Genomic DNA, 25,216 nt, shown 5'->3' on the forward strand with positions numbered 1-25,216 from the left:
ATTTACAATTATCCTCTGCTAATATGAATGGGTTAAATGATCCGTAGTACATGATATGTAGCCCTGTACCCCCTTTTCCACTTGCAGAGCTAGGTTATTTTTCTTTTAAATAAATATTAATGTAATTTTATTGGTATCTATCTACCATTAGCTGCCTCATTTCCCACCCTTGGCTTATATTCGGGTCAATACTTTTTCCCATTTTTTTTTTGTAAAATTAGGTACCTCGGCTTATATTCGGGACGGCTTATACTCGAGTATATACGGTACAATTATTCTACATTTTAATAGACTCCTTTGAAGAAAAAGGTAAATAAATAAATAAATGGCTACACACATTCTTGTAGGACATGAGCAAGAAACTGAAGCATGCTGGGAGTGGGAGAAGTGACAACTGGCTGGTCAACAGCATTTTTGTTTGCCAGTGCCCAAATCCTCCTGAAAGTGGCAGTATATCCCATTTGTCTCTGAAACCTGAATCCTGCATCCCTTAAAAGAGAACTAAATCCAAACCTTTGTTTTGGCTTAGTCCTTTTATGGGTCAAAGGACTACATTTACTAAAATACTCCTATGGCCCAAGGTCAGCATCTAGCGTGCTACTGCCCGTTATTTTCTGACAGCACAGAGCCATGCTGCAGCCGGGAGATATCGCAACAATATTGTCGGGATGCACCACCGCTACCTGATGGACAGCTGGCTCTGCCTCTCTAGAGCCGAAGCCAGCTGTGCCCACCCCCACCCCGTCTGTCCCTCCAATGTGCATTGGAGGAACAGAGAGGGGAGGGTGGAATCCCTGCAGGAAGCGGTGACTGAAAGTCACTGCTCTCTGCAGGGGGAAGACCGTGAACTGAGCAAACAGCGGTTCATGATCGCTCAGCTCTCGATTTATAGATCTGGCATGTGCCACCTGCAATGTCATACACTGGCTATTGGGAAAGGTACATTTTACTCTCCCTATACTTTTCATTTAATGAATGAGAAAGAAAGAGATACCATACCTATATGGGAGCTGTTTTGCCTGCAAAATTACTTGATAAGGCATGTCCTGCTCTCACCTACTATTAATATGTTTCTTGCCATCTCATATGTACTACAACGCACCTAATTGGCCCCTAATGCTGCCCTTTCTTACCTGCTGTACTAGAAAGCCGATACAAAGTCAAAATAAAGTATTTGCACAGGTTGCATGTACAATATATATATACATTATATACACATACATTTATATTTATTAATTTGCTTTTGTTTACATCTGTCAGAAATTCAGCTTTAGAAGTTGCCTTTTACAGTACAGTCTGATGATTATAATGACTACAAGCAATGCACCAAATTCGAACATTGCTTGACACAAGTGGGAACACACTGCGCCATGTGGATCTTCTCTGGGATCAATAAAAAGTATTGCTGATTGTCTGAATTTTCCGACTGGTTGGGAAATCTGTGAATGGGTACCAGTTGTTTGGTTCATATGGAACAAAGGGAATAAGTACTTTACTAAGCCTTCATTGTATTTGTTCATCAGCTACAGTTAGGACCCCTCTGAATTTCTTAGAGATTAACAGGTATTTCTCTGTATTTGCAATGTTTGTAAAGGGATAAACCATAGGGAAATGTATGTGTACTGTAGAGATTTACTGCATAAGTTCAATTTTACTTTGCCGAAACATACACTTAAACTTTTCCTTTGCATCATTACAGATAATCTTAATAGCAGATACGTTTAAAAAAGTAAAGCTCCATACAGGACAGGCAAACTGAAGAGACCGCTCGAGGCCAAGAGAAAAGTTGAGAAATGTAATACGTGCGACAGGAAGGCACCACCGGAGATGAGATTCACTTTAGCCTTACAGTGGGATTGAGCTTGATCCTAATGCTTGTCTGTACCAAGCTTCTGATTCAGCAAAGCCCAATCTTATCACTCTAATATCGATAAAGTAATGCAATACTTGTATACCTGGAAAAATAGTCAATGTTCTAAGATTTTCCTCTTCTTTATGTAAGAAATGTTCTCTGGCCCTTTACAAATGCCTGCTAACTTACAAAACAAGCTGACTGGCTCCCGAATTCTGTAGTAATTTGTCCATCCTGTATTGAGAATTTGCTGTATATACTGCATTCCATCATAGTGTTTTACATTGGCTAAATACTCTCCCCTCCAGGGCTCTTTTCTGCAGAAAGTGATTTGCATTCCTCTACCAAAAAAAAAAAAAAAAGACAGCTCTTGTCTTCTTTCTGCTCTGACTTGTTCACTGTCATGGTCAGTTTGGTGCCCCCTGCTCCCAATATCATTTCATGGATATCTTACACAGCTGTAGAGCACACTTAGACAATATGCTACCTACTGCTACTTGTTCGCTCTACAGTACAATAACTCTCTGTTGTGTAAGTCCTTCATGTGATGTAGGACACACTTTCTGAACGTGAGATTAGCCTTCAAGCGTCAGCTGAGTGCTCAATCTTTCAGATTTGTGAACTTAATGCCAAGTGTAAATACAATGTTTATAATAATTACAAAAAAAAAAGAGTAAAGTGACCTTTGTCCTAAAAATGCTAACACATCTAAGCTTATAAAAATGTAAATCATGTACACCGTATTAAATCATAAGGAATACAGATCTGTTCATTTAGGTTGGATTAGGCACGACATTCTTGTTTACCTTATGCAGCTTTGATATATGGAAACCTATGGCTCTGGCATGTTTAAACATGCTCTTGAGTCACATGACAAAATAGGAACAGCTCTGTATAGAATATTCAGCAGAATTTCATTCCGCTTTAATTATGACCATGCTGTGCAGCTCCAACGGCCTCATTCTGAACCTGCATCGATTAAACAGGTCAGTTTTCAACAAGGTCTTGTTTAACCTTTTCATGTTTGTAGGTATGCTTGAAATCTCCCAATTATTTCACCAGTTATCATTATAAATCAACTGACATAGAACTAAGGACTATACTATGAATTTTTTTCCTGGAAATCTGTAAAAAAAAAAAAACAAACTCATCTCTTCAGGGAAGCCTATCGCACCTAAACCAAACAACTGAACGTTTACTTTCTTCATGAACTCCTCCCCACTCAGATACTACCTTTTGTATAACTTGCCTCTCCCTTTTAGATTGCAAGCTCTCATGAGCAGGGTCCTCCTAGCCATCTTGTCTGGAACTGTATTGTAACTGTACTGTATTGTAAAGGTAAAGTTTTCTTCCTAGGTCCTAGTAAGTTAAAGGAGAACTATGAAGTGAGTGCTTTTCACTCACCTCATAGTTCTAGCCGACCTGTGACAATGAGACTGTCACAGGTCGGCTCAGTAGATCGGGAGGTGAGACTTATTTGTGTCCCCAGATTAAAATGTTTAAGAACTCCTGCTGTAGACTCGTTGTATAAACTTCCTGCGGATGTGCATGTCCATAGGAAAGGAAGAAGTGTCTGTGGAGAAGACTTGAGGACTTTGCTGGTATGATTTAAAGCAGGACTCTGGGCAAATAAAACCTTAACCCTTGCAGTAGAGCTATCGAACCACAATGTCCATTTAGCCTTGCTCCCCCTCCTCTCCAGCGGTCTAAGGTCCTGTGAGTCATCACGTTCTATACAGTGTATAGGATGTGAGGATGCCAAGAGACATACCATCACTGGGAGCAAAGGAGACGGGCTGCAGGGATCGGCAGAGGAGACCGGCTGCAGTGATCGGCGTTGGAGCCAGTGATCGGGCGTCGCAGTACAGGTGAGTATTATTTTATAGGTGTTATTTCAGCTCCCTAGACAAAATGAGCAGTTAACCCTTCCATTGCGGGGGTAGCCATACTGCAAGGGTTAAAATTGCATTTGCCCAGAGCTCTGCTTTAACTAGCAGGAAACCTGTTACTGTATTAACTATAGAAATGTGTAGAACTGCCACTAGAGGAACTATATGTGCAATTATTGTGTATATGCCTTAAATTGTATGTATAGCCCAAACTATTTTTCTTAGATTTTAATAGTGTGGAGAAGGGTTAGTACCTCTGTCAGGTTTAAATTGCTGTTTATGTCTGCACTGGGTAAATTCAACCTGCTGTACATATAGAATTAAAAACTATACACCTAGAAACAACATTTTTAAAGCATTAACCCACATAAGATTTTCAATATGAGATAAACAAGAATGGGGTTAATTTGCTCTAACTGGACTGGTTATTCGGTCTCAGCGCACAAATTATGGAAGACCTACCCATACCAGCCTTGGATTAAACCGCACAATTTCCAGTGCTAATGACTACATCTTCCAATTAACAGGCTGAAAATCTCAAGCGCACTTAAGAGTCCTTTAAAAAAAAAAAAAAGGAAATTATTTTTAGAAAAATGTCTAGGAACACCTAAGAAAGCAGCTGGACAAACTGCAGTGTTGGCTCTAGATTTTTCACGTTTTCAAAAAGAAGCAAGCTATATTTTGCCATCACTGTATGAGAAGCTGATGTGTTTGTTTGTTGTCTCATGTATTTATTTTTGACATAACAAGCAGTTCTCAGTCTGCATGCCTGCCTACACGTAGCACACAGCGGCTTTGTGCTCAATTCCCGGTCATGGGCTATGGCCCCCTTATTACTTGCACCAACATGAATAAGACACTGTCAGATGAAGCCTGTGAGGACTTGGTTTTCAGCAAGCTCTAAATGTTTGTACGGCCACCAACAGACCATCTTACTGATTAACTTTTTGTCAGGGCAGAACTAGAAGGGAATATTATAATGAATGACCCTATACACATGTAGCTTAGTTGTAACATTAAACATATCACACAGTCCCTTAGTGGACTTGCTGTAAAATATTCAAGGTTTTAGCTGTTTATGTTCTACAGCAGGGGCGCCCACTATTTTTCGTCTGGAGATCTACACCACTGTTCTACAGAAAAATGTCTGCAAAATCAACACGATTAGCCCAACCATTTCAGAATATATCATATGACAAATATATAAAGACACAATTACATAAAATTATGTAATAATCCAAAATATGTTTATTAAACCCTAGATCAGCCAATGGCAAAGCAGCATTCAGACTTGGAGAAACGGGCAATGTTCTGAGCCCCACTGTGAAAATTCTTCCAGGACTGGGAAGAATCACCACTACAAGTACCGAAAATTTAGAAACAAAACCTGTTCTCCCTACGTTATGTTATAAAACATTTATTACCACCAAATTGTTTGGTAAAATATAAAAGATCGGGTCACGTCGGGTAAATAGACACCAAACATGTCAAGCTTTAAAATTGTGCGCACCTCGCAAAAAAACTACCATACTCAAAATTGACCATTGCCGACGCTTTAAAAGCTTTTACCGCTCAACAGTTTAGTGTTATCAGTTATTGATGACCCTAGAATTATTGCTCTAATTCCGACGTTCGCGGTTATATGTAACATGTGCGGCGCAATGGATGTAATCGGCGCTTTCGCTTGACGCATGTTTGCGTGTGCGTGTGGGGGACTTTAAGTTTTCTTTTATTGCTTTGATATGTGATTTTTTCATTTTTTTTGTAACTTAAATTTTTTTTAAACCTTTTTTTTTTCACTGAACTTTATTGCTATCACATAGGGAGCAAACAAGCTCCCTATGTGATAGCCAATTTGCAGTTACAGGTCCTCCTTATGGAGACATCAGGGTCTTTAGGACCCCTAATGTCACCTTGGGACCCCCAGAGAAGCTGATGAAGCAGAGACCTGCTTCACCAGCTTCTCTCCGGTTTCTGTACCGGAGAGTGACACTGAATGCAGGAAGTGATGTAATAGACATCACTGCCTGCATTCAGAAGAGGAGAGGAGATCAAACGGAGCTCGTGTACTGAGCTACGTTTGATCTACGGCCGCAGGAGCTACTGTGCTGGTCCTGGGCTCACATCGGGAACAGCGGAGCTGGGGATCGCCAGCAGCGGCGGCGACGGAGGGGGGGGTGCACACCCGACCACATATTACAAGCGATTGGGCGTCTCTACAGACGCCCGAACGCTTGTATGTAAACAGCCATTGCTGGCTGTTTACATTCAAAGCCAGTTTCCCGCTCGTGCCCGCCTCCTAGCGGCAGGCACGAGCGGGACGGGATGGGACGTCTAAAGAAGCCCACCCGCCCTCAAGAAGCCGCTGTCCGGCCGTTTAATTACAACGGCCGGACAGCAGGTGGTTAAGCTATTTCAAATGCTGATGAAATCACTTACAATGGATGCTGCTCCTTGATGTTTAAAAGTTTTAGTTTCCTGCAGAATTAGCTGGTCTCTGAGCCTTGGCCCTGATATCCTATTTTAGGGTGGCGCCTTTCCCTTGCAGGGTTCTATGGAGCCTCCCTTGTATGTGCTAATAAGCTGCATGTGTCTCCCAAAACACACAGAGGGGAATTTATCAAAACTGGGGCAGCCAAAATCTGGAGCCGCTGCCCAGTGCAACCAATCAGCTTCTCTCTTCAGTTTGTTCAGTTAAGATTTGAAATACATAGAGAGAAGCTGATTGGTTGCTATGCACAGCTGCTCCAGATTTTGTCTGCTCCAGTTTTGATAAATTTCCCCACAGGCACAGAAAGGCAAGTGTCTCCCCTCCTTCCCCCTTCCTCCCTCTTCACTTCTCCAACCTAGTTGATGAACAGTTGCTGGAGTCTATTCTGTCCCTTGTGATCTTGTACTGGTCAGGAAGTTCAGGGAAGCCGAGTTGAGAGAGTCAGGGTCAGTGGTTTGGAAACATGATAACTGTAAGTGCCGTGGCAATGTATATTTGTTTGATCTGGATTCGTTATTGAACAAGGCTGAGAGTTTAATACTAGACATGTGCGATTCGTTTCGTTCCGAATCGAAATTCGGACGAATTTTCGGAAATTCGGACATTCGGATGTATCCGAATTCCGAATTACAGACATAACGAATGCAAACGAATCCGAATTTCCATTTCCAAAATTCGGTAGCGTTAGTACGAACGTTCGTTTCGTTTTCTGTTCTTATTCGTTTCTTATTCGTTTCGTTCGTTGGAGCAAAGTGACATTAGAGAAGGAGAAAAATATTTTTCCCCCTCAAATGTCACTTTTGCTGCAAACGAACGAACGAACCGAATAAGAACATAAAACGAAACGAACGTTCGTACTAACGCTACCGAATTTCGTCCGAATCCGAATTCCGAATCCGAATTGACTTTCACACCCGAATCCTGAAAAACGAAATAACACAAATCCGAATTTAAAACGAAACGAAACTAAACGAATTTTTTGGCAGTGCACATGTCTATTTAATACTACTTTCAAGTGCCCCTTGTCAGCTGAGGAAAAATTGCTGCAAGTCAATAGTGCCACCATCTTGATGTTCCTGCTCACTCTCAGCAGCTTCCAAAACCATGTCCTTATGGCTGAATCCTGGAACACACACACACGCACCAGCCTCACTGACCAACAGGAACCATGTGCAGGAGGTCAGAAACATTGGACAGGCTTTAACACTCTAAGCCCTCGTTCACACCTGAACGTTTTGTAGCGCGTTCTACGCTCTACAAAACGCTCAAAAATATAAATCCCATTGTATTCAATGGTCTCGTTCCCACCTTGGCGTATTTCCGCCCGTCCCTAACGCGTTACAAAACGGCCCACGCCTGAAAAGGTACAGGTACTACTTTGGGCCGTTTTGTTGTGCGTTTCCATTAGGATACAGCCAAGTAGCCTTCGGGGTCGCGCAACTTTTTTACAGTGAATCGCGGTAAAAAAACGCGCGACAGACATGCATATGCAATACGCCTAGGTGTGAACGAGACCTAAATGCATGAGCTTTGCCTGGCAACTAAAGTAAGAACCTAAGTGAGGTTAGATCCTCTGTGATTTGTATTGCAGTCTGTATCCCTACTGGTTTTTCTATTCAGATCCTCTGTTGTCACCATCTGTGTAGCATAAATAACTCAAATGAGGTTCTAACCCTTCCTTGCTCAATCTAAAACTTACAAAATAAACACATTGGCTGGAAGAGGGCTCTAAATGCAGTATAGTAGTGAACAAGGACTCTGTATTTTTTTTTTTTCTTCCTACCTTCTACAGCCTTAAGTGCCTTATCCAAGGGTAATAACTGACATGCTTTGCACATTGTCGTTTCATTAGATGTATAACTCATTGGAGAGAGCAATGAAAACCAACATCACAGCCATCAGACACTAAAAGCAACATTTTAACAGTACAGGGAGCAAAATGTAAGAAACACTATACTAAGACCTTGTGGGTTTGAAGTCATTCAGCTTCATACACCCAGCATCCGGTGACACCCATATGTAAAAGGATAACAGAAATCATATATTCAATAGCAGCACAAAATTCATAAAATAAGACTTGGAACCTGGAACAGAAGATTTATGGGAACCAAATCAGGATCCAGATGTTCTCAAGTCAAAGACACCTCATATAAAGTTCTCACAAGATGGTACTTTACTCCTACGGGCCACAAGTTCAACCCCAAAATTCCTCCCTTGTGTTTCTGTGGTTAGACCTTTTACATTGGGTGGAAATGCCCAGATGCCAGGGAATTTTGTAGTACAGTGGAAGAATTAGTAAAGCAGTAAATTAGGAATGATCGTAAGACTTCCCAGTTGGCTTTTCAAAGCACCCCGATCATTGGCATTAAAAAAGTGTAACAGAATTAAAAAGGGACTTATCTAGAGAATATATCATCAGCTGCAAAATGAGTTACTACTTCCATATGGTTAACGTTTGATGCTCCATATTCAAAAAGAATGAGAAAATTAATTAGGTAAAGGTTATTTTTATTCTTTATCTTATACTTTAAATTTGTTGTCCATTCACAGGCAAAAATATTGTGGGGGAAATTTATCAAAACTGGAGCAGATTTGCACTGAAGCCAATCAGCTTCTCTGTCTCATTTTCAAATCTTACTCGAGCAAACTGAAGAGAGATGCTGATGGGTTGCCATGGGCAACTGCTCCAGTTTTGATACATTCCCCCCAGCATACACAGTTCTTACACTCTGTGTCCTTCCTGCAGATTGGACTGCAGTCTATGGCCCAGGATGCGACTGGACAATACCAGTACCACACTGTTTAGGTCCCCACAATGGCAGTGCTGCCCCTCCTCTCCAAGTCCTGCTCTACAAGGGATAGCAAAATGACTCATTTTCTTTTGCCAACTGGATGAATATATATATTATATATTTATTTTAATTTTTTTTATTTATATTGATTTAGAATTATTACATTAGCACTGGATTAAATTATATTTTTAATCTGCCCAAAATTCAACTTTAAATCAGAACTCAGGGCAAATCTTAACCCTTGCAATGGGGCTACCCTTGTGCTGCAAGGGTTAAGTGCTAGTTTTGTCTAGGGAGCTAAAATAGTTATACTTACCCGAACCGCGATCCCGGCTGGCTCCTACACCGCTCTCGCCAACCTGTTTGCTCCTCCGCTCCGGTGGTGGTATGTCCCTTGGTGTCATCACATTCTGTACACTGTATAGAAAATTATGAGTCACAGGACCTTAGACCGCTGGAGCGGAAGGGAGCGAGGCTGCAGGGACCGGTCTAAGAGCAAGCCAGGATCGTACTTCGGGTGAGTACGGCTCTGTCAACTCCCTAGACAAAACCAGCACCTAACCCTTGAAGTGCAGGGATAGTCCCACTGCAATGGTTAAGATTTGATTTGTCTGGAGTTCCGCTTTAAGTAATTGCTTAGGTTTTATTTATTAGATTTTTTACAACCTGTTTTTCCTGCATTACACATGCTTGAGACACTTACATATTTCAGGAGCTTCATCAGAGCCATCTGGACAATCCTTTTCACCGTCACACCTCCAACCTTTCGATATGCACGTTACCTGGTCCTTGCAGGTAAAATGTTTAGGGCTACATGTTTTTGGATCTAAAATGGAAAAGAAAATGATCTATTATTATTTTTGGTGTGCCTTCAGGCTTTATAATAAAACAGCCAGTAAGTATTAGTTCATGCAAGATAACAAATGTAATTTGAGCAGAAAAAGTCTCCAATGTGCAATCACAGCCATTTGAATTGTTACGTTAGTGTTGCCTGCCTCTCAGAGATTACTTGATTATTTGTTTTTTTGTCGGCCTGTAACACCTACCTTCCTCCTGAGTTCAGCGCTTATAACAGACACTCAAAAACTGCCAAATAAAAGTGCAGTAAGGATTACATGAAAGGAAACTAAAGGCTTTGTTACTGACAGACCTCCTTCCAGCAGCCAGGAGAGAGAGTGTCAGTTATCAACCCTGAGCTTAGAAAGAAGAAGACCACACAGCCTACATGGGAGGACATACATGCACAAATCTGGTCTGACATTTGTGCTCGGATAGATATATTATTTTAAAATCTTTATATCAGAGACAAGACTGCACTATAATAAGAAAGCAGGAGTTGGAGATATAGGGGTCGATTTACTAAACCCAAATAGACTGTTCACTTTGCAAGTGAATTTTCCCTTCGCTTAGTGAATGACATGAAGGGCTGCTGGACGTCCATCACCCAATCTTGTGCAAGCAAAAATACAGTTTTTTTTATCAGGGGACAATTCCCCTGCAAAGTGAATCGCTTATTTGCCTTTAGTAAATCAACCCCGAAGACTCTCAAATATGCCTCTTCCTGCTTATTAGAGGTTAAAAAAGGTTAGAACTAAATATATTATAGCACTGTTAAAGCCCATGTCACACTAGTGATAAAGGACATGGAGAGTAGAGAATACTTGTGCTTCTACAGCATGGCTCCCTCGTTGGCTGAACCAGCAAGGTATTAGTCTGGGGCTGATCTCTCGCTGGTGAGAAAAAGAGAATCTTCAGGGTTTCTGACTGAAGGAGCAAGAAGATGTGTGCGCTCTCTTAAGCAATTCTGCTGCTGGCAAGTTGCCACCAGCGACAGGATAGCAAGTGTGGCATGACCCATTCAGCAGCCTGCAAAAAAACATGTAAATCTTAAATATTGACCAACCACATTAATGCATAAGGGTCCCGTCAAAGTAGCTTCCATTTGTATTTTAATTGATTAGATCATTCTGGTGAGAACTTCTATTCAAGTTGAATATTAGATATATTAATGATTAATATAACAAATATATGGATATATTGTGATATACTGCGATGGCTAATGGTTTATGTTATACACCATAGATGTTCACTGTATATCACAGATGTCCACCCTCTACCCGAAGAAGTAAATGTAGTCACAAAACACATTGCACTTCTTTCAGCCTCCCCTATCAATAATATTGAGATACTGTATGTAAAATGAAAATTATTTATATGAGGGGTGAGGTGATGGTGGAACGAAGAACTGACACCCCTTCTTTTCCACTGTGTTACCCTTGAATGGTAATCTGCAGTATGTCATGTGTTATCGTGCATTGTGTTAAAGCAAACCCCCCAAAAATAGCGCATCGATCTAACCCATGGTATGCATGTTGTGGTGCTGCTGTTTGAGACAGTCGGCACCAACTGTACTGTGTATTGGTGTGCCTTTCTATGTAAATGGCACCTCGGTGAACCATACAGAGTACCACACATTGTGCCATGACGCATAAGTCTGAAGGGGACTCTGACCTATCTTGAATAAATTCTGAAGAGCCACATTTTCTTTCTTCAGTGATGCAGTGTACAAGCACAGCAGTGGTATGATGACTGCATATGAAGGTGAACGAACTTTAAATCACATCTATTAAACACCTGAGCCAGTACTGAGGAGAGAGAATAAATCATTTCTGTACCATAGACAGCAAACAATATACAGAATCTAAAGCAACCAAACTGACAGGTAATTGGCCTGGAGGTAGGAGGCGTTACACTTCACCAATTTTATTTTTATTTTTTTGCTCTTACAAATGACTTACTGCTACCTTTCACTTGTTAAAAACACAGATCCTTCACTGGCACAGTTTATAGGAAATGAGCACAGCTTGTCCATTACTCTGCAAGAGATAGTCCAACATAATGAACATTGACCTGAATTCAGACTAAAGCGTATTTGTTCCTTCCCTGACATTAGCATGCAGCTCTCACAGACACTATGATTCTCTGTTAGAAAACGAGAGACTGCAAGCATTGACGGAGTCACTTACCACAAACCCATCACTCATCTGTCCTCATTTTCCAGCACGATTTGTGTTCCAGTGAAATGCGTATTATTAAACAGCTTTAGTTTAAATTCACCAATTTACAACAGGAGTTTTTTCTCAAATGAAAGCAATAATGAAGAATCAGGCAGTGGTCTTATCTTTATCTAGGAAGGTAAAATACTACATTTTAGCAGAAAATCAGTAAATCCGATCATTTATTAAAGTGCCCAAAACTGATATTGCAATTAAAGTATAATTAAAGCCACGGACGGGCTTCTCAGAGAGCTGAACGAGCAGCACTATGGTGTTTGATGGGCTGTTCAGCCTCCATTGAAAGGAACTGTTGGATATGCTTGCTTACTTGTGAGTACATTACTTTTCCTAGCTCACATAGCCTAGTTCCTAGCTCAAAGAGCGGGCACTCTGTGTGGTTTTTTTTTCTTTCCTGTATAATTAAAGCTACAACTTTTCTTTTTATTTTGGATGGGAATGGTGAAAATTCCTGCCAGTTTTTTTTTCTATCAATCCTCCATTGGGGAAATGTTCACTCTGTATACACAACAGCAAGTGAGAGAAAATCTCTCACTTCCTTCAGTCTCTCAAGTGAGGGAAATGCCCTCTTAGACAATGGCCACTAAAACAAGTGTCACCTTTGGAAGGTTCTGGTGGCAACACTTGTTTATTTTCAATCTCATTAACAATGGTCACCAAGAGAAGTTGAAAGGATAAACCTCCCTAACAGGGACACACAAGAGCAACAAAAACCTGACAGACTCGACCTACTCATCACTCTATCCAAATCTAAAACAAACAATGAGGCTTCAGATACACATTAAACCATCTGACCATTTGCTATATCTATCTGATAAGAGCTTTCATCTGAGATGCTGGGCCTACACACTTGCCGTGGTCATAAAGAGGGGTTCCAACTCTATCTGCTGCAAGTATTTTTTATTTTAGTATGAAGAATGCAACAGCAGGTGTGCTAAAACACACAATGCTGGGCAGGAACAACCAAAATTCCCAGATGGACAGGAAAGGTTTTAGAAATTATCATTAATCACTGGTCAAGTATTGAAGTAACCAGGGGCCGATTTACTTCACCAAGGTGCCTCTAAAATTCATATCACTTCAGGTCGGACTGACCCTTTAATAATGGATACAGCTATACAAACAGAAAATACTGGCAACACAACTTAAATCACGTAAATATGTATGACCTAATCTGACATCACAATTTCTGACACTAATTTCAAAGTTATGATGATGTGGTGTCTGCATAAGTAGACATATGCAATCACTATATGACTAGATCTTTCATCTGCTAAATATACTAATCAAACCGGCTCTGCACTAGTGTATATTCCCCCAAAAAGCTGCAAGCACCAAATGAACTAATAGCACGCAATTAAATAAATAAATCTCTGTCCTGAGCTATGTCTATCTAATAACTGAGCAAACTGAAGAGAGAAGCCGATTGGTTGCCCTGGGCAACTGCTCCAGATTTTTTCTGCTCCAGTTTTGATAAATTCCCCTCAATGTGATTGCAAAACGTCTGGGTCTGGGTGCACTTGGATGCACACAGAATCAGGTCTTTTTATGGGCATGCTCGCCGTATGGACGTGTACGCCCATCTGCATGAGCCCATATATTAAAGTGACACTAAACTCATCAAATAGATATTAAAAATACATTCAAGTACCTTAACTGTTAACAAAAATGTATCTTATTTGTGTATCTCACAGCTGTAGGTCCTCAAATCATCTCTGAATTGGTGCAGACACTGTCCTTCCTTCTGGAGGGTTTTGTTCCCCATGATCCCTGTGTGTGTTGTAAAGTACCCACCGCTCCATGCTCCCTCCTGTGATAGACTACAATCTTATATTTACTAATTTCTATTGAGATTGTAGTCCAACATGGGAGTGAGCTTGGAGCGGTGACTACTTTACAACACACACAGGGACCATGGGGAACAAAAGTAGTCACCCTCCAGAAGGAAGGACAGTGTCAGCACCAATTCAGAGATGATTTGAGGCTCTACAGCTGAGGCTAGGTTCACACCTAGGTGATTTATTGCGTGGTTTGAGTACACATATTCGCATTGAAGTCAATGGAGGCTATTCACACCTTTGCGGTTTGTCGCACGTACGAAATCGCCTGTCGCGCAAAAAGTTGCAGGAGCTGTTTCCAAAGCGCAAACAAAACCGCACGACAACAGCTCAATCGCCTAGGTGTGCACCTAGCCTGAGTGATACACAAAGAGGATACATTTGTATTAATGGTTAAGGTAAAAATGTTGACAAACATTTAAATTTGTTTTAGGTTAACATATAATATTTAGGTTTTTCAATTACTTTGTATCACTGTTGGTAAGGGTAACATAGCGCAGGAGAGGGATTTATTTAATGTTCAATATATTCATTTACCAAATCACAGAATGCGCACCACAATGTCTCAACAAAGTGCTGTATGCTGTAGTCCCCAACCAACTGGCATTCACAGGGTTACCTAGAACACATTGCAACAAAAGGACTTCAAAAAGTACTTTTTATAAAAAAAGCTCTTTTTATGATCATCAAAAAAGCAGGAGTACATCTTATAATTTGAAAAAAAAGTACTTGTCTGGCTTGAAAAATAGCTAGCATGGGCCCGAAACGTCGCATTTGTTTCACATTTTATGCTGCTTCTTTTAATGGCAATAAAAGAGCTATTATTTTTATACAAAGTACTTTTTAAAGTCCTTGCTGTGGGACAAAATATACTAATTTATTAAACTAAATTACTGATTTGACTACCAAAATTATTTCTAACTCTGCACAGCCAATTTTGTGATTTGCGCACATATGCTAAACTACACAAGCAGTAAGGTGACACATTTACATTCTAGTTCATCAATACAACTTGTGAGGACACTTCTCTACCTTGATTGTGCTCAATGATCAATCATCGCCCCCTAATAGCAGGGAGGTGACCCAGGAAACAAAGAAGCTGAACCAGGAAGTAGCAGAGAGATCTTTTTAGCTCTGCAGTGTGAAAGCATTGTGTAAATAACAAGAGTAACTGCACACAATTACAAATTCATTGGTAGGTAATACAGTGAACACATATTAAACTATTTAGCTGTTGCTTAAGGTAGCCTATCCATGATGACAGCATAGGTGGCGGAATCCTGCCGACCCCTCCACACACACGGTCTATGGCAGGGGTAGGCAACCTTGGCTCTCCAGCTGTGCTGAAACTACAAATACCATCATGCTTCTGCCTCTGGGAGTCATGCCTGTGGCTTGCAATTCCTTATGGGATTTGTAGTTTCAGCACAGCTGGGGAGCCAAGGTTGCCTACCCCTGGTCTATGGTAATCTGACAGATTGGCTGCAGTCACCGTTTGGCCGAGAATGTTTGCAATGGTTCCTTTTATTAAAATTGTTGGGGTGCTGACTGGGCCACACACTGGTTGACCAGTGTTTGACCAGCTTTAGGCCCCATTCAGATTGAGCGATTCGCAAATCGCGCGTTTGTCACGCGATTTGCATTTTGCGCGATATTGAGCAAGCTAGAATCGCAGCAAAATTCGCTCCAAAAAGGGTCCCGCTGTAGCGACGCACGACCCGCGACAGACAGAGCCCCATTGCCATGCATTGGAGAGCGATATCGCGCTGTAAATAGCCGCGATATCGCGGGAATTACCGCGCAATAAATCGCTCAGTGTGAATGGGGCCTTAGAGGACTTTTTCACAAGATGACGGACATGACAACTTGGTCACAAGTCATCTGTTTTCAAGAGAAGCTTTTTACCTAGAACACACAATCAGTGTTTACCTATCAGTGTCTAGAAGGAACTCAAAGACTGTTTGCCTTCCATTTATTTACATGGGAAAAATTGATCAGCTTGTAAGTGTGTAGGCCAGGTCAATAGCGAACAAATGTCATGTAGATAAATCTTCAAAAAAACTGTGCTGTTCGGAATAATTAGAGTATGTAAGTCCAAACAATGAACGTGTTCTGTTTGCTTCCTTTTGGTCTGTGAAATATACCAATGACTGTGCTTTCTTTTCTTTATGAGAAGTGTAAAAAGTACCCCTCGCTATGTCGGAGATCTAGTGCTGCGCTATGCACTTTGCAGTGTTATCTCAAACAAAGTTATCAGGAAGTACGTTAGGAATACAGAACATTCAATGAACATGTTTCTTTGTCCAGTCATAGGGTGACAATGCTGCCATTGCATAGATACAGGAAGTGTCAGACAAGGTTTTAAAAAAAAAAAAGAAAAACTAAAAATTTTAAGCTGTAAAATTTTTGTCTTTAGGTTTAGATACACTTAGAAAACTATGGGGTTAGGGCTTTTCCCCATAATTCTCCCAAGGGTAACGGGAGGACACAAACTAGCGTCCTCCCGTCACCCAAAGCTCAGTATACCGCGAGCTGCAGCTCGCAGTATATGGAGATGCCGCAGCCGGGAAGGATCCCGACATTACTGTCTAGATCCACCCAGCTGCGTGAGTGACAGCTGGCTCTGCCTATCTAGAGGCAGAGCCAGCTGTACATGCCCCCTCCCCCGTCCGTTCCGCCAGTCAGCGCTGGAGGATCGGAGCAGGGAGGGGGGAATCCTTGCAGTGAGCCATGAGTGACAGTCACGGCTCTCTGCAGGGACAGGATCGAGAAGTGAGCGAGCGACGGTATGTGTTCGCTCACTTCCCGATCTATTGAGCCGACCTGTGACAGTTTCATTGTCACACATCGGCTAGAACTATGAGGCTGAGTGATTTTTACTCGCATCATAGTTCTCCTTTAAAACAGCTTTAAGCGAATGGTCCAATTTCCAAACGCAATATCTGCAAAGAACTTTAAGGGTACGTTCACACCAGATGCAGTGTGTTCCGGCCCGATTCTGGCCGTACCGCACTGCATCGCATTGTGGCCGCCTCACTATTTTGTGGGGCCGGAGGGGGCGTGGTGGGCCATTGAAGTGAATCAATGTGCGAAAAAAATGCTGCAAGCACTATTTTGATCGCACCGGACCGCAGGCACAATGTGCCCTGTGATCCCGTGCGGGCAAACGCATTGCGGCCGGAGGGCGTGGCTACGGTGCCATTCACTTCAATGGCCCGCCACGCCCCTCCCTGCACCACGAAATAGTGAGCCGGCCGCGATGCAGTGCGTTCCGGCCAGAATCGGACCGGAACGCACTGCATCTGGTGTGAACGTACCCTAATAGCATTAGTAAAAGAGTCATGATAAACAGCTAGGTCAGCCATTAATAGAAAAGGGAGGTTGGACATAACAAAACAATCCAGCTGTCAAAAGGTCTTTCTGTCCTATAACACTTAAAGCGGACCTTTACCCCCTTTGACTAAAAATCACATCAGCATACAGCTCTGCATTCTGATATGAAATCATCTTACATTCATCAGCTAAACAAACATATTTTTATTTTACCTACAATTTCTTGTTTTCTACTTCCTGCTCCACTGTGGTACAAATGATGTAATCATACCCAAGCACTGCATCCTGGGAAGGTTCCATCACCAGTGCCTTGCTGGGATATCTCATCTGTAAACTGCAAACTCTTGTGAGATCTCAGGGGGAAGGCATTTCCCCCCTCAGATGATGGGCAATGTCACATGGCCACCATAAGAATGGGTAGAGAAAGAAGAAGGTATGCAAAGAATAAAACATCCTGCCATTATAAGTATCTGTTTGTATATTGTCATTACTGAACATTTCTAAAGGTGCCTTTGCTTTAATTTTTACGATAACGGCCACGTTCCTCTTTAAAAAAGGGTGCAAGCATAGTGTAGATTTTGCAGAGTAAAGAGAACAGCAGTTACTTTTTCCTTTTAGACACTCGCTAGTTGAAACTCTATACAGAACCACACAGAGCAGAGAGGGGAGGAAAAATAATTCCTCGGAATCATTCAGCTGCGTGCAAAATCTGAGCTTCAGCTGTGAAAATTGGAAAAATTATACTTTTTTTTCTGTGATCATTCAATGCGAAGAAAACATGTACACAAACACGGCTCGTTCCCTTTAAACTTAGCCATCTGACCCCGAACTAGAACATAACCTTCGACCACGACACTAAACTCGGGAGATATATCTTAAAAATGCATTCAGGTACCTTAACGATTAACAAAAATGTAACTTATTTGTATATCACTCAGCTGTAGATCCTCAAATCATCTCTGAATTGGTGCTGACACTGTCCTTCCTTCTGGAGGGGGCTACTTTTGTTCCCCATGGTCCCTTTGTGCGTTGTGTCACTGCTCCAAGATCACTCCTGTGATGGACTACAATCTCAATGCAAATTAGTAAACTATACATGAGATTGTAGTCCATAATGGGAGTGAGCTTGGAGTGGTAGCTACTTTACAGCGCACACAGGGACCTGGGGGAACAAAAGTAGCCACCCTCCAGAAGGAAGGACAGTGTCAGCATGAATTCAGAGATGATTTGAGAATCTACAGCCGAGTGATAAATAAGATACATTTGTGATAACAGTGAAAAAGGTACCTGAATGCATTTTTAAGATTTTACTCCAGAGTTTAGTGTCACTTCCTAAAGCCAGCAAACCCTACATGCTGCCCAAACACTGCTAGTATGAGTACCAAAACATCAGTGCAGAAAACAACATGCTCATGTTTTTCCACTTTTATCTCCATGATCAGAAAGAACAGCAAAAACAGTTTGCTTGCTGAACCTTTCCAACCACCCACTCTCTAAAAATACAGAACAGTCCAGCACAAAGTTCAAGAATGTATTTGGGTGCATAAAAAAACTAGAACAAATGTATCCTAAGTTTCAGCAATGTTTCTTTTTGTGCTTGATAACCACAAGTTAAGAAACTCCAGGCTTATCAATAACGCACTGTAAGGCATTCATTGTAGAGTGATACATTGCTGCCAGAATGAACTGCTGCTGTTTGATTGCAGTTTTCAATGAATGAACCTTCTGCTGGCATTTCTAAAGCTGCCTCCAAGCTATCAGCTGGAAAGGATAAGCACTACAAATGGGCTGACAGTTTGGAGACCACAGATACAAGAGACGCCATATTCAAGTCCAGTTTAAAATTTCTTAAAGGAGAACTATGAGGTGAGTGATTTTCACTCACCTCATAGTTCTAGCCAACCTGTGACAATGAGACTGTCCCAGGTCGGCTCAGTAGATCGGGAGGTGAGCGAACGTGCCGTGACAGGGGAGGGGCTGGATTCCCCCCTCCCTGCTCCGATCCGCCAGAGCTGACTGGCGGAACGGACGGGGGAGGGAGCGGGTACAGCTGGCTCTGCCTTTAGATAGGCAGAGCCAGCTGTCAGTCACGCAGCTAGGCGGATCCCGGCACAATTGTCGGGATCCGCTTCAGCTGCGGCGTCTCAGTATACCACGAGCAGCTGCTCGCGGTATACTGAGCCTAGGGTGACGGGAGGACGCTAGTTTGTGTCCTCCCGTTACCCTAAGGAGAACTATGGGGAAAAGACTTAACCCCATAGTTCTCCTTTAACTACCATCCACTATGGGTGGACTAAACAAGTATCCAGTTCAACATTGACTCCTATATACATAGTAACTGTGAATGGTAAAACGGAGCACTGAACAAATGATTTACAAATAAAAAAACACAGGATTATTTAGACAACATTAAAACTCCATCTTAAAAGTGTATTTTGTTTGTTTTTGTTTATGGTGCCTAAATATTATATTGCCCAGCAAAGTATTTCTTTACATTTCTGCCCAAGCAATTACAGTCATCATGATTCTGAACAACTGGCTCTGACTCTCTCAGCTCAGTTTAGCTTCCCTGAACTTCCTGTCTAGTACAAGATAACCAGGGACAGACCATTTAACAGACCGGATGAGATCAAGATTCAGATTTCATTCTGACAAAGTCCAGTACGGGCCTGAAGATCATTTCAAGGTCTGGCCATAACACTTGAAATCGTACAGAATGTATCGAAAACTACATCAGCTGCAATTCATGAAAATGAGTTAATCTAGGTACTTAAAAACAACTCAAGATTTAGAAAACACAAGTTTAAAACGCTATAAAACTTTATAAACATAAAAGGCAGCAACGTAGACTAATTCTAGGCAGCGTTTCAAAACTCACTTCCATTATTTATATTGCACTACACTTTTGGATGGGATAACCATCCTTTTTAATGTTACTGCAAGGCAACTGCAATAAACCAAGATACTGTGATACAAATCAACTTAGCAGGAAGTCATCAAAAATAGCTATACATTCTTAAATACCAAGGCTGTTAAAAATATATACGTTTGTGCGCAATATACTGGAGCTAGGGCAACAATCCACACCACAGAAATATGCTGTGTAAGCTTATATAACGACACTAGACACAGATCGAAACTAGTTGTAGCCATATCAATTAATAGAATAAGGTATTTAGAGGTTTGTGGAGTTTGATCGCTCTTGTCTTGAAAAATTAGCCATCCAGTGGCTAATTCACCAAAGGGTATTGGATATTCCAAAAATGATATCCCCCTGTTAAAATTCAAAACAAGGTTCTTGTTCACCTTACACATTTGCAGTAATGTAAAATAAATAACAAAAGCCAACAGGTAGTGGAGGCCCTTCATAATGACCACAGAAAGTGAGCAGAGCCAGGAAGTCAGGCACCAAAATATCACTAATTAGAATCGTCAGGTGGTTTAAAGTGATATTAAAGTCACAATCCCCCCCCATGCTGCTTTAAGGACTTGCCTTAAATGATGCCTCTTGATCCGATTATCTTCTTCCTTCCACTTGTATTGAGAAGTCCCTCCAGCGCTGGTGCTGGTCTCTGATCCAGCGCAAACGCCTTGTGTCCCGCAGTATCTGTCAGTCATGCATGCTGCTGGCTGCTTGCATTCACCTCCACTGTGTCTATCTTCTTCTTTCAACGAAGATCTCTACTGTGCATGCGTCCGCCCATCATCCTGCACGACCGCTTGACAAGCTCCAGATCTTCAGGCGGGAGCGAGCGGCAGTGACAGAAGTAATTACCTTTTTGGTAACTCTTTAATTTTAATTTTTTTGCATATATCTACTGCTTGCTAGCAGTAGATATTTGCAAAACCCCCCTGAGAGTTTAATTATTCTTTAACAGGTGTATGTGAGGGGTGGGCATCAGAGGGGTGGCCATAGCATAGCAGGTTGGTAAGAGCTCTTAGCAGCCCCTGATGCTCTGTCTGGCTTCCCCCCCCAGCTCACTGACATAATCGGTTGCCAGGGAGCTGAGTGGCAGCTCTGGATGATGTCCGGTCAAGCTTCTGGCAACCAGTGATGTCAGTGAGCTGGGTGGGACAGCCCGTCCGATCGCAAACGCCAACACACACCAGCAAAACCCACCCTCCCCATCCCAGAATGAAAAGTAGCAGCAAACAGCCCCCCCAACAGACACTAGAGAAATAAGATAATGCATCTGTGCCCATGGTTAACAGCATTATTTATGTACCTGGGGCAAGTGCCACTGTCCTAAAGTGCAGTTGACTTTAAAAGTCAGCAGCCTCTTTTTTCATTATAAAGATTTATAATAAATGTTTATGGGTCGGCGGATGCAAATGGACATGCGTTCCGTGAGTGCCACCTTTGCTAATTATTTGGACTACAATTTCTTGTAAAAGGTGATATGTATTTATTTATTACTGGTATTTATATAGCGCTGGCAATGTACGCAGTGCTTTACATTGCACATTCACATCAGTCCCTGCCCTCAAGGAGCTTACAATCTAAGGTCCCTATCTCACATGCATCACATGTATACATACACTGACAATTTAGACAGGAGCCAATTAACCTTCCAGCATGTCTTTGGATTGTGGGAGGAAACCGGAGTACCCGGAAGAAACCCACATAAGCACAGGGAGGTCACGCCAGAATACATAATCTCTAGGACAAGACCAAAAGGAAAACCCTGAGCAACTTCTGCACACTTTGAAGCCAAGTACATTTAGACATAAATGCTGTACACGCATTTATCACAGATTGCAGGGCCAAGCTGTTAGCAGTAGGCACTGCTGCTTTAAATAATGCAGCTTAATTACTTATACGTTTTTTTTGTTCCATAAAAAAAAAACATTGCTGTGATATGGAGTCATGAATTGGTCCAGATTAAACATGTAATCAACAAATGTTAATATTTAGACAGCAAAGTAGTCATGGTTTATTTACAAAGGGTTGACATGTCCTTTGACCCAGATGCTCTTAAAATCAATAAATCCCTACACAAAAAAAGCTGCGTGTTTGACTTTTATTTAAAGAACCCACATACACACCCGCACCTAATTTAGTTATATTCCTTCTCTTATTCTGCCATATAAAGCTGAAACCATTCACAAAATTATTCATGAATAAATGGTCCAACGCTTGCAAGCAAGGGATCATGAATAAACTATAAAATGTAATCCTATCATTTGTTACACAGAGATTATCCAAAATTTTCTGTAAAGAAAAGAGAACATGACTTTTAGCTACTGAAGGTGAAGAACCTGGCAGTGAAGTGATGCTGTAGAGGGTGTGTGAATGTATCACCAACAACCTATTTGATATTCACAGGGAATCTCACAAATGACCATGTTACAGCAAAACATGCAGTGCTTGCAAAAGTATTCACCCCCTTGGCTATTTTGTTGCATTACCACCTGCAATTAAAATGGATTGTATGGGGGGGGTGTTATCATTTGATTTACACAACATGCCTACCACAAAATATTTTTTTATTGTGATTCAAACAAGAAATAAGACAAAAAAAAATGAAATCTTGAGCATGCATAACTACCTCTCCCCCAAAGTCAATACTTCAATACTTTGCAGAGCCACCTTTTGCAGCAATTACAACTGCAAGTCTCTTGGGGTACGTCGCTATAAGCTTGGCACATCTAGCCACTGGGCTTTTTACCCATTCTTCAAGGTAAAACTGCCCCAGCTCCTTCAAGTTGTATGGGTTTCACTTGTGTACAGCAATCTTTAAGTCATGCCACAGATTCTCAATTGAATTGAGGTCTGGGCTTTGACTAGGCCATTCCAAGACATTTAAATGTTTCCCCTTATACCACTCGAGTGTTGCTTTAGCGGGTCATTGTCCCGCTGGAAGGTGAACCTCTGTCCCAGTCTCAAATGTCTGGCAGTCTGAAAGAGGTTTCCCTCAAGAATTTCCCTGTATTTAGCGTCATCCATCATTCCTTTAATTCTGATTAGTTTGCCAGTCCCTACCGATGAAAAACATCCCCACAGCATGATGTTGCCACCACCATGCTCCACTGTGTGGATGGTGTTCTCAGGGTGATGAGAGGTCTTAGCTTTGCACCAGACAGTGTTTTCCTTTAAGGCCAAAAAGCTAAATTTTAGTCTCATCTGACCAGAGTACCATCTTCCATATGTCTGGGAAACTCACATGACTTTTGGCGAACAGCAAACATGTTTGCTTATTTTTTTCTGTAAGCAATGGCTTTTTTTCTGGCCACTCTTCCATGAAGGTCAGCTCTGTGGAGTGTACAGCTTAAAGTGGTCCTATAAACAGATTCTTCAATCTCCGCTTTGCAGCTTCCTCAGGGTTATCTTTTGTCTTGGTTGCCTCTGATTAATGCCCTCCTTGCCTGATCCATGAGTTTTGGTGGGTGGCCCTCTCTTGCAGGCTTGTTGTGGTGCCCTATTCTTAAAATGTTTTAATAAAGATTTAAATAATGCTCCGTGGGTTTTTTTTTTTTTTTTAACCCAACAGCCTAACCCTGATCTGTACTTCTCCACAACTTTGTCCCTGACCTGTGTGGAGATCTCCTTGGCCTTCATGGTGCCGCTTGCTTGGTGGTGTCATTTACTCAGTGGTGTTGCAGACTCTGGGGCCTTTCAGAACAGGTGTATATATTCAGAGATCATGTGACACTTAGATTGCACACAGGTGGTCTTTAGCTAATAATGATGTGACTTCTGAAGGCAATTGGTTGCACCAAATCTTATGTAGGGGCTTCAGAGCAAAGGGGGTGAATACATATGCATGCACTACGTTTCCGTTTTTTAAAACAAGTTGTTTTCGTGATTTGACTTCAACATTTGGACTATTCTGTGTATGCCCATTACATGTAATCCAAATAAATATCCATTTTAATTCCAGGTGGTAATGCAACAAAATAGGAAAAAAATGCCAGGGGGGGGGGGGAATACTTTTACAAGCCACTGTACAGGGGTTAAATGTACTAAAGGAAAATAGGCTGTTCACTTTGCAAGGGAATGTTTACTTTGTAAGGAAATTTTCCTTTAGCTTAGTGAATATGTAAAAAATTCACTTTGCTAAGATTACGCAATTTCCTGCAAAAAAATTTAAAAAGAAACAGTATTTTTGCTAGCACCCGATTGGATGATGGAAATCAGTATTTAATCACAGTTTAATCGCATTCACTTAGCTAATGAAAAATTCCCTTGCAAACTGAACTGCCTATTTGCCTTTAGAAAATCAAACCCACTAACTTTGTGGGGAAATTAACAAAGAGTGGTGCAGGTATAATGGCTGCATCACTCTTCCAATAAGAGAAAACGGAGCAGTTCCTGACCCTAATTAACAAAGGGGATGCAAAGCGGGAGCGATCTGCTCCATTTTCTATACCATGTCTGTGCCATGCACAGTATAGAGAGCAGGAGAGCTGAAGCTGCTTGCTCTGATTTCCCATGGTTAGCAACAGAGAATTAAGGCAGTAAAATGAGCTTTTCCTGCCTAGATGTGGATTCTGCCCATGTAGTGTGTTCACTACAAAGGCATGTGAAATGTCTCCTAGCTTACTGGCTGTCATTTCACATCTGGCGGGAGCAGCAGCAGTTTTCTATATTGAAAACTACCCCAATGCTTTATTAATTAGACACGGAACCAGTAACAATTTCTGTTTCACTTTGAAATAGAAACTGGCAAGGGTAGTCTAGACAGTCCTGAAACATGCCACTCGTGCCAGTTATAACCATTATAAGCATATAGGCATGCCATAGGACAGGCAGAGGTTTATCTTCAGTGAAAACTATATGCAAAATGATCAGTAAACCTAGACATATACCATTTGATGTCGTTATGTGTTCATCTTGACTTTTCTGTGGGGTTTAGACCTCCCCATCACAGATTTTATATATGTATATATATATATATATATATATATATATATACATATATACACACACATACATACACACACACA

At 41.5% G+C, this 25,216-nt stretch overlaps 1 protein-coding gene across 1 annotated transcript in view; it reads right to left on the reverse strand.

Annotated features, from left to right (window-relative positions):
• Positions 1-25,216, reverse strand: part of LRP1 (LDL receptor related protein 1) — a 292,446-nt gene that overhangs the window by 212,050 nt on the left and 55,180 nt on the right. Inside the window, exon 2 of the mRNA XM_018569629.1 lies at positions 9,728-9,850. Within this exon, the coding sequence (XP_018425131.1) occupies positions 9,728-9,850 (123 nt within the window). The remainder of the gene's footprint in view (positions 1-9,727; positions 9,851-25,216) is intronic.

The sequence above is a fragment of the Nanorana parkeri genome, unplaced genomic scaffold (assembly GCF_000935625.1).
Source record: "Nanorana parkeri isolate BGI_ZX_2015 unplaced genomic scaffold, ASM93562v1 scaffold35, whole genome shotgun sequence".
Lineage (NCBI taxonomy): Eukaryota > Metazoa > Chordata > Amphibia > Anura > Dicroglossidae > Nanorana > Nanorana parkeri.